The 10464-nt window shown below is 39.4% G+C and overlaps 1 protein-coding gene across 1 annotated transcript in view; it reads right to left on the reverse strand.

Moving 5' to 3' along the window:
* The window catches only part of KIAA1456 (KIAA1456 ortholog), a 16525-nt gene extending 8899 nt beyond the window's left edge, over positions 1-7626 (reverse strand). The window contains exon 1 of the mRNA XM_006893572.1: positions 7473-7626. Within this exon, the coding sequence (XP_006893634.1) occupies positions 7473-7626 (154 nt within the window). The remainder of the gene's footprint in view (positions 1-7472) is intronic.
* Positions 7627-10464: the final 2838 nt, after the last annotated feature.

Genomic DNA, 10464 nt, shown 5'->3' on the forward strand with positions numbered 1-10464 from the left:
ATTTCAGGTTTTTTATTTTAATTTGAACAACAAAGAATTTGTATTTAATCTTCTAGGAGTGCTAGGTTTTAAATCTGTATTGACTTAGTAAACTCTAACAGAAAGCTAATCTTTTTTTCTTACATAGATAATTTTCAGCATTCACTTTCTAGTGACAGAGGTCCAAAATGACTCAAGATTCATGTATTCCAAAGATTTAGATCAGGGGGCTCTGGTGGCTTAGTGGGTAAGGAGTTGTGCTGCTAACCTAAAGGTAAGCAGTTCGAGTCCTTCAGCTGCTCCTCAGAAGAAAGATGGGCAGTCTCCTCCTGTGCAATTTATTGCCTTTGAAAACCCATTGGAGGGTCAGCTATGAGTAAGTTCTGACTCCTGGCAATCAACTAGTTGAGTTTAAAGATTAAGATAAACTAGATCTTATTTCTGTGTTGGTGTGGGAAGGCTGTGGGTCGTTTTTTGGCTGGCTGGAAGCATCTTGCTGGGAACCAATGAGAGCCTGATGTGTGGGCCTTTTAAAGTTCACTTGGGCCCTAGGGCTGCAAGCCCTCAGACCTGGTTGTCATTGGTTTTGAAATTAACACTTCTATTTGGTACAGCACTTCTCTATCATTTTTCTGTATTGAGGTAACTATGGACTGCTGTGATATTGAAATTTGTCTGTCAAATGTCATAGTGGTTACACATGGTTAACAATATGTGGTTCGCTAATAGATTAGGACTCTGTACGATGGTGCTCCTGTTTTGGCTGAGGATCTGTGTGGATTGTTTCATTGTTTAAACCTCTTATTTAGTGTCAACAAGACCTCAAGTAAGACACTTGCATTAAAGGCCAAGTCCTTGTCTCCATTTTGGAAACTGGGTGAAGCGACTGGACTCTAAGATAGGCTCTCTTGTTGTGGTTGAGGGTCATTGTGGAACGGGTGTTGTTTTTTTTTTAATTATTTTTCTTATTAAAGCCTCTTGTTTAGAGTCAATAAAACCTCCTGGAGAGCCCTTATATTTAATAAATTGGGTCTGAGGGATTACCTTTTAATCCCATGCTACTACACTTTGGAGGAACATTCTTCTAAGTCATGATGCACTCTTCTGTCAATTTGCTGTGCTGAAGTAATCTGGGTTTGCTTTGAAACTGAATCTTATACCACTGGGGTCTCAAATGGCACAATGGTTGCCCATGGTGGACGGTGTTTGGTGGAGCTCCCAGTTTAAGACAGGGTGGAAAACAGGAGCGGCATCCACTTCCTAAACCACATGCCTCTGGAAACTCTATGAACTTGGAGAAATGATACTTACAGAAAGGCATCAGGTCTTTTGTTCATGGAGTAGCTATGAGTTGTGAGCAACTTGAAGGCACTCAACAACAACAGATCTTATTAGTAACTTTTGAAGAAGAAAGTAGAAACATGAGTAGTCATTTTGAAACAAAGCCTTTTTCCAGCACCAAACATCACATCCTAGTACAATCATATAATCTAATTCCTTTCTAGAAATATTTAAAGTCATCACTTGGTGGTATTGATATCAATAGTTATTAGCTATATATTCTCCTCTGTTTCAAAGAACTATCTACAGCTATTTAAAGATGATTACTTGTCTATTTCTGAATTACATCACAATCAGTTTTATTGGCTTCTCTTTAATAGGTACAGTTCAAAATTGTGTGAAACATTGGAAGTATAATTAAGGTTCAATGGTGTAATCTGAGACAGTGAGTCTGTGAGAAAAAAAATTCTAATGCTATTATTCCAATGTAAATGGGTAGGATCCTAGAAATATTTTTGCCTGAAGAGTCATTGTACCTAGCGACATTCATTGAGAAGGAATATCCACAAGTCTGGGGAAAGTGTAACTCATAAAATAATTTGAAATTAAAATCCTATGTACTTCATAGATGCTTATCATGTATCAAGAAAAAGAACACTATAATTTTTTTTGGAAGGGAAAATTTCTTCCATGATAGTGGTAATGAGGAAGCTGAGGTGGTTCTAAATCTGAGCAGCTCCTGACACATTTCAAATGCCCCTGGCCCATTTGAGCTACTCTGTATTCATTTCTGATGCACTGCTTCTGAAGGGCAGTTGTAGAACTCCAAAATCGGGGCACTTATCCAGTTTTTAAGAGCACAGAGTGTGATGCTACAAAAGGGAAGATTTGATACTAATGAGGAAATCAATAATGACTCCAGGCCTGGTTACCCCGTTATCTGAAATGTGAAAGCAGTGAACCAGAACATTCCTGATGCCACAGCAAGCTCCAGCATCCTATTATCACGCCTTTCCATAGAATCCCATCAAGCAGTGACCTCGTGCAGAACGAAAGGAAAAGCGTCTGCACGCACGCACACGTCTCTGGTTTGTATTCTGCACCATCTCAACCGCTAAAGAAGGAAACAGATCGTTGCTTCCATTAATAAGATGCTTTGATCCATGGCATTCAAGTATTTGTTGGGAAGAATTATATTAATCAGAATGCTTCCTCTGAAGTCAGCAAAAACAACTTTTTTTCTTTTTTTTTAATCTCCCTTGTGACTTCTATGGGGATATCTTAACTAAAAGAGTATTTGCTTTTTAAAAGAGAAATCTCTATTTTGCTCAAGATAAAGGAATATATCCTATTTCTTTTCACTTTGAATACACTTCTTACAGTTAGAGGAGAGAATATATTGTATTCTGCAGACACAGAACCTGCCTCATGGTGGTTGTTGTTAGGTGCCATCTAGTTGACTGGGACTCACCGACCCTATGAACAATGGATCTGAACCTTGCCCAATCCTGCGATCGATACCTTCACAATCTCTGATCTGCTCAATCTCATTGTTGCAGTCACTGTGTCAATCCATCGGAAGGGGGTGGTCTTCCTTTCTTCCCCTGATCCTATCCTCTACTTTCCCCAGTATGATGTCCTTGATCCTTCTGACAATATGTCCTTGTTTTTAGGGGGCAGCCACAGAGCTGTTATGTGCTGCCGAGTCACCTGCTACTCATAGCGACCTTATGTCCAGAAGCTCTGAACCCCGCTCTATCTTGAGCCAATCTCATTGTCTCTGACACACCCACCCCATTACACCAGTAACTGAGTCAACTCATATCATCCAGGGTCTTCCTCTCTTGCACTGTCCCTCCACCCTTCCAAGCATGTGACTCTAAATTTTTATTGATTCAATGAAAGAGTAATACAGAAGGAATGATTTACCAAATTAAATGTGACCACAGAAATTGTTAAGTAACAAGACTTAAGAGGTAAAGAGCATCTTAACTTACTGAAAAACTAATTTATATTTTTACACACACATACAATTTAGTGTTCGATGGCTTGACAAGGAGTTGTGCTGGCAACATAAAGGGACTCAGTTCAAATCCACCAGCAGCTCTAAGGGAGAAAGACTGGCAATTGCCTCCTGTGTGACTTACTGACGCTGAAAATCCACTACAGGAGGGTTAATTAGGAGTTGGTTCTGCCTCGATGATACACAACAAGAAGCGTGCGTGCATGTATATTTATGTGTGTGTATGTATATTTATGGAGCTTTATTGACCTAGCAGACAAGGAGTTGTGCTGCCAACCCAAAATGGTTTGAATCCACTAGCTGCTCTGCAGGAAAAAGATGGGCAATATCCTCCTACACAGTTTAATGCCTCTGGAAACCCACTAGATGGTCAGCTGAGTCAATTCTGACTAGACAGCGCAGAAGAACAACATAAAGTTATCCATACTGTTAGGACATTGTAGGGCACCCTGGTGACCCAGCCCATAGTGAGATGTGATGCTAACCCAAAGGTCACACTGCCCTGGCAATTCAAAGTCACCAGGGGGTCCAAAGGTAAAAGATAAGAAGTCTCCTTCTTGGGATTGACAGCTGAAACCCACTGGAAGGTCAGCTATGCGTCAATTCTATTGATGGCAGTGAGAGTCCATTAATGCATTTGTTGTTGACTTTAGGTGAGAAGGTACAAAAGTTTTGCTCAAAAAAAGAATTTAGCTCTCTTCTTTCTCATTTCTAAACCTACCCAAGTAAAGACCACAATCCACTGAATGCCCTCTGAGCTCTATCTACTGGATCTCATTTACTGGCCACTTCAAATATAGGTATTTCTAGAATTTCACAGGGCGACATAATGTTTCTTGAGAGTACTCTGGCATACCTGCTGCTTTTGAATAACTAAAGCTCTTTCCACTGACGTTATCGTTTCTGCTTAGTAAATCCCTGGTCGCTGCTCACCACACTTCACTTCCTTCCACAAGCCATTATCACAAAATTTATCAAGTCAGCTACATTGAAGAATGAGTGATGGGGTTAATAAAACTGCAGCTAAAACAGTTAAATTGCCAGAGTAATTTCTGTACGGGCAAATGGATCCTGATAAATTTTGTGCTTATCTAGACACAATTTATTAGTAATTTATAACTAATTATAGATAGTTTGAGGACTAAGGTAGGTATGATTCAGGCCATAGTCTTTCCAATTACTAGCTATGCATCTGAGACCTGGACAATGAGCAAGGATGACAGAAAAAGAATTGATGCCTTTGAGCTTGAGCTGTGGTTTTGGAGAAGAGAACTGAACATCATATGGACAGCCAAAAAAATGAACAGCTATGTCTTGGAGAAGGTGCAGCCGGAGTGCTGTTTGGAGGCAAGAATGATGAGGCTTCACCTAACATACTTTGGACTTATTGCTAGGAGGTGCTATTCCTTGGAGAAGGACATGATTCTGGGAAGGGTGGAGGATTGACGAAGGAGAGGAAGAGCCTCAACCAGGTGGATTGACACAGTGACTGCTGCAATGGGCTCTTGTGTGTCAGGAAGTGTGAGGATGGCGCAGGACAGAACAGGGTTCAGATCTTTTGTTCATTGGGTCACTATGAGTCTTATTCAACTTGATGGCACCTAACAACAACAACAACAACAACACAGATGTACAATGTAATTTTGTACATAACCAGCCAAATGAGCCACTGTAACAAAAAAAAAATTGATTTGTTCCAGACAGAAAATCTGGAAAGAAAATGAAAACCTTTTCTTTGGTGATAATCAGATTAGAATGCTACTATCGCTTTTACTAATCACTTTAGGTTTCTCCTTTTTATTCCCTTTAATTCTTATATTTAATTTTGGCTTTGATTTTAAACATTCCTATTATTTAGCTTCCTAAAGAGCTAAAACATAAATAACATAAATAGCATAAAATTAAAAAGATCCAAAGGAGGTAGAAGGTATACATGTATTTATTACAGATTTAATTGTTATTTTGCAGAGGTATTTAAGGAATATTATTTGTACCATAACTTATAGTAGCAAAATAATCAGGTAACAAAAAAATCTTTAATATTCAATATTACCATAGAATATGATGCATCTTTCAACACAAGCTCAATGAGTTGAAATATTTTTTGAGAAGGATCTTCAGAATGTATTGAAAGAAACACAGATAAGCATATAATTATTTGCATCGTATATGGCCAAGTGTATAGTCAAAAAAGACAAATATATCAAAAACTATACCTATATTTCCACGTAAAATAGCAATAGTTGATGACACAACAGTCTCTTCTGCTATGGGTCTCTCAGTGTTGGGGACCATGATGGGAAGAAGATTTCTCCCTACCTCATTTTGTACGTCAACCAAAAATTTACCCATTAAAAAATTCAAATGTATTTTTCTTTTGAACAACTTGTTTACCAGTTCTCTGTTGAACTGCTCATTTATTTCATACTTTGGAAGAATGCTTTCGGGATTGCAAAAATCACTATTTTTTTGTAACGTGTAATATATTACATATATTTCTGTTTAGTTTTCTTACTCCGTGTATGTTATTGAGCTTTTTGGCTTGTAGGGCTTTTTATATTTCTATGTGGGCAACATTATCAGTATACTAGCTTTGATTTCTGGATGTTTTTGTGCCATCTATATACAGAAGCTTTGCCCATTGAGAATATTTAAAACTAATCTATTTCCTCCTGTGTGTTAAAATATCTCTGAAAACCTGCCAGAGGGTCAGCAAATGGGTCGCTTCTCTGGTACACAACAACAAGAAGTGGTCTTCTAGGGTTTTAATGACTTAATTTCCTTATACCTAAATATTTACTTTATTTGGAATTTATTTTTATGTAGGATATGCAAAAATAACTCTCCCAATGACACTAATGAAGGAGAAAAATGGGCAATCTCCTCCTTTACTGCCTATGAAAACCCACTGTGGTGTCAGTTATGTATCAGTTACAACTTGATGGGATATAAAAACAACATATGAAGCTCCAATTCTCTATGATGTTGTCTCAAAGCTATCTCATAAGTAACCTCTCTTTATTCCATTGATTTTAGGATTCAGGAAGTTTGCTTAGATGATAAGAAGTAAGAGGGTCAACCTTACTGCCTCTTTCGAAACCACAATCATTCTTTTAAAAACCTGGCATGATATGACTTGTTTTCAAATGCTCTCCATTTCTATGTGACATACCATTTTTCTTCAGATTTCACACTGTTTACCCTAATTTTAATGAGCACACACCTATTTCTCTTCTCTGTTTTTAGAGTGAATGTCGCACTTGGCAGAATTTTAAGTCCAGGTTTATGACTGCAAACGCTAGGAAGTTTTAGAAAGCAGTTCTAGACGGACATGCCTCATTTGTGCAGGTTGGAACACAACTTCCATGCAACCCCATAGCACATCTTAAAGCATAACCTTCACTCCACTGGCTTGTGGTTTCCACTTTGCAGTTCAGAATGATACGGAACCAAAGTTCTCCAGCAGATTTGTGAGTGACTAAGATATAATTGAACATGAAAATATGATTTACTACTACAAGCCCTCCAGAATGGTTAAGAGTAAAGTTCTGGGATATCAACGTTAGGTACAAAACCTCTTTTCTAATCCCTTAATTCTGACTCTTCTGTAGACAGCATGGGATTCAGCTCAGTGGGCCACCTGTACAAAGCACTGTTTACAAATAGGACTAGCACTAAATTAGTCAATGCCACAGGTGGTAACTTTAATTTTGATTGATTGAAACAATGTCAGTATTTTTAATTTTATTTTCTTAATTTTAATGAACATTTTGGATTCCCATTCATGCATTGTTGCAATTTTCTCTCTGCCCCTCCCCCCCAGTTCGCTCTTCTCTTTGAAAAGTAAAAGAAAAATTCCTTCATTGATATACAATCCCCCTACTCCCTCCTGAGTACACTCCACTATGTAACCTTCATTCTAGACTCTTGTCATAACCATAATACCCAATCATATATCACAACGTCAGTAATTTTGACAGAGGCTCTGGGGTTTTCACTCTTTAAATGTAGTCTTGGGCAAGTTTTCTGCTTGCCAACTTGACCATATGCATTGCTGCTCTAAAGTGAGTGTTCTCGGCACCAGTGTGCCAAGCATACAATTCCAGGATTCCTGGTATAATGAAAATGGAAATGGAGCCTATTTTATACCATGGCATATATTTTACACTCTGTACCTAACCCTGGTTACCTATGTCAGCGATGAGGCTGCCGGGCTTCTGGTCCTGGAGGAACTGGCGGACGCGAGGCCAGGCTTTACTCTGCAGGTCACTGAAGTAAGGAGCGGTGCTCTCATACACATCATGCACATGCTGCTTCTCCAGCTGGGCGGCTTCATGATCCATCCTGGGGAAACAGGGCCAGTCCAAGGAAAGTAGGTCACAGTGCGCACCAGATGGCTGAGGGAGGGTGCAGCCTTCCTAACAGTGCAAACCTGCAGCTACAAAACCCCGAGGTGATACAGGAAAAGTTGATGCTTCCAGTCAACCCAGAAGGCACAGTTGGAGAAAGACCTGGCAATTTTATTTCAAAAATCTAGTCTTTGAAAACTCTCTGGCACACAGCTCTAATCTGACACACAAGGGGTCATCGTGAATCAATGCTGACAACCAGTAAAGACAAGAATGCAAATGTGTGCTGTTCTTACATCTCCTTCTAAGCAATAAGCAACACAATCTTCACAATAAGCTCATCACAGTTGCCAAAAGAATCGCATATACATAGTTTCTACCTCTGTGTGTGTGTGTGTGTGTGTGTGTGTGTGTGTGTGTGAAATCTTCAGAAAGATAGCAAGAATGAAGTAATCATTTTAAGTTCCTGTACAAGATTGAGTCTTAATTTTTGAGTACATCTAAACTCTAACCAAATAAATATATGGGTATAATAAAAATATAGACAGGTATTAAAATGTTTTACTAAGTTGAATAAGGATGACAGAAGAATTGATGCATTTGAGCTATGGTGCTGTAGAAAAGCACTGAACATCCCATGGGCTACCAAAAGGACAAGCAGATATATCTTGGAGAAGGTGCAGCTGGAGTGCTCTTTGGAGGCAAAAATGATGAGCCTCACCTCCCTTACTTTGGATATGTTGCTAGGAGGTGTTATTCCATGGAGAGGGACATGATGCTGAGAACGGTGGAGGGTCAACAAAGGAGAGGAAGACCCGTGGCCAGGTGGATTGGCACAGTGACTGCTGCAATGTGTCAGGAAATGTGAGGATGGCTCAGAATAAAACAGGGTTCAGATCTTTTTTTTGTTGTTGTTCATAGGGTCACTATGAGTCGTACTCAATTCAACAGCACCAAACAACAACAATAACAATAACAAAAAGTAGGCAGTCACTCCAATTCAATCACAGAACACTGCTGATTCGATCTTTTTAATACCTTTGCATTCCAATTTCTCTCCACTCCTACTGCTTCTAGTGTAGCACAAGATAAGCCCAAACCAAATCCATTGCCACTGTGTTAAACCCAATTCACAGAGATCCCATGTGTGTCAGACTAGAACTGTGTTCCACAGGGTTTTGAGTGGCTGATTTTCGCCCCCTCAGAAACAGTCTGCCAACATTTCTTCCTAGGTACCTCTGAAAACAGAAGGTGGAATATGCTTTGGCAGCTGCTGATTGCTATCCTTAAGGATAGCAAAGGAGAGGAAGACCTTCAACCAGGTGGACTGACACAGTGACTGACTGCAGCAATGGGCTTGAGGGTGTCAGAGATTGTGAGCATGGCACAGGATAGGACAGGATTCAGATCTGTTGTTCACAGGGTTGCTAAGAGTTGTACTCATTCAACAGCACCTATCAACAGTTGCTGACCAGGTGTCTCAGATTCATGGCTACTTAAGGAACAGGAAAGCTGATTGGTCCCGCACCATCTTCATGAATGCTGGCTTGTATGAGCCCACTGTTGTGGCTATTGTTGCAGCTACTTCATCAAGCGTTTCTCTTACCTCACTAACCATCCACCTTACCAAACATAATTTCATTCTCCAGCAATCCGCGCCTTCTGTTGCCATGTCCAAAGTGCACATATTAATGCTTCAGACAATAATCCATGAGCTTTCAATCCATTGGCTTAGTTTGGAAGCAGATCACCAGGCTGTTTTCCTAGTCTTAGTCTTGGTGTTCCACTGAAACCTATCCATCCTCAGAGAACTTGCTGGTATTTCAAATACAAGGAGCATAGCTCCCAACATCACAACAATATGCACACCATCCCAATGCAACAAAATGGAAAATCAAGTGTTTTGGTAAGAGGGAGTAATAATTCATACATACGCTGGAGAGTATGGAAAGAGAGGCTGAAAAGTAGGAAACCCTACATCTTCTAGATGGCTGACAGCTTTCACCTGGCAGTGAGAATAGATTGCCCCTGGTAGCTTCCATCTCTTCCCCCAATACAAGCCATCCCTATCCCAGAAGGCTTGGTTAAAATAGGGTGAGTCAAATTACAACAATGTAACCATTTTCTCTATGCTTATTTAGGCCACACTGGTGACCTAGTGGTAAGAAGCTGAGCTGGCAAACAAACACACAAACAAACCCCCGCCCCCCCAATAAAAAGCCCTGGAACAGATGGTTTTACAAGAGAATTTTATCAAACATTCAGAGAAGAACGTTCACCAATTCTACATAAAGTATTTCAGAAAGTAGAAAAATATGAAGTTCTCCCAGAATCATTCTGTCAAGCAAATATATCCTTGATACCAAAGTAAGGTAGAGACACTACCAAAATAGAAAACTGTAGGCCAATATCTCTCATGAGTATACATGCAAAAATCCTGACTAAAATCCTGGCCAATAGAATCTAACAGTACATAAAAAAAAAAAAACTCACCATGACCAAATGGGATTCATAACAAGTATGGTTCAACATAAGAAAAACAATCAATGTAATTCATTACATTAACAAAGCAAAGAACAAGAACCACATGATCTTATCAATTGATGCAGAAAAGGCCTTTGACAAAATCCAACACACTTTCCTGATTAAAACACTCAACAAAATAGGAATAGAGGGGGATTTACTCAACATAGTAAAAAGTGTAAATGCAAATGCAAGAGCCAACATTGTTCTCAATGGAGAGAGATTAAAGGCATTCCCTTTGAGAACAGGAACTAGGCAAGGATGCCTACTATCACCTCTCCTATTCAATATTGTATTTTAAGTCTTAGC

This window comes from Elephantulus edwardii, unplaced genomic scaffold, assembly GCF_000299155.1.
Source record: "Elephantulus edwardii isolate Elephantulus edwardi_28Jun2011 unplaced genomic scaffold, EleEdw1.0 scaffold00128, whole genome shotgun sequence".
Classification (NCBI taxonomy): Eukaryota; Metazoa; Chordata; class Mammalia; order Macroscelidea; family Macroscelididae; genus Elephantulus; species Elephantulus edwardii.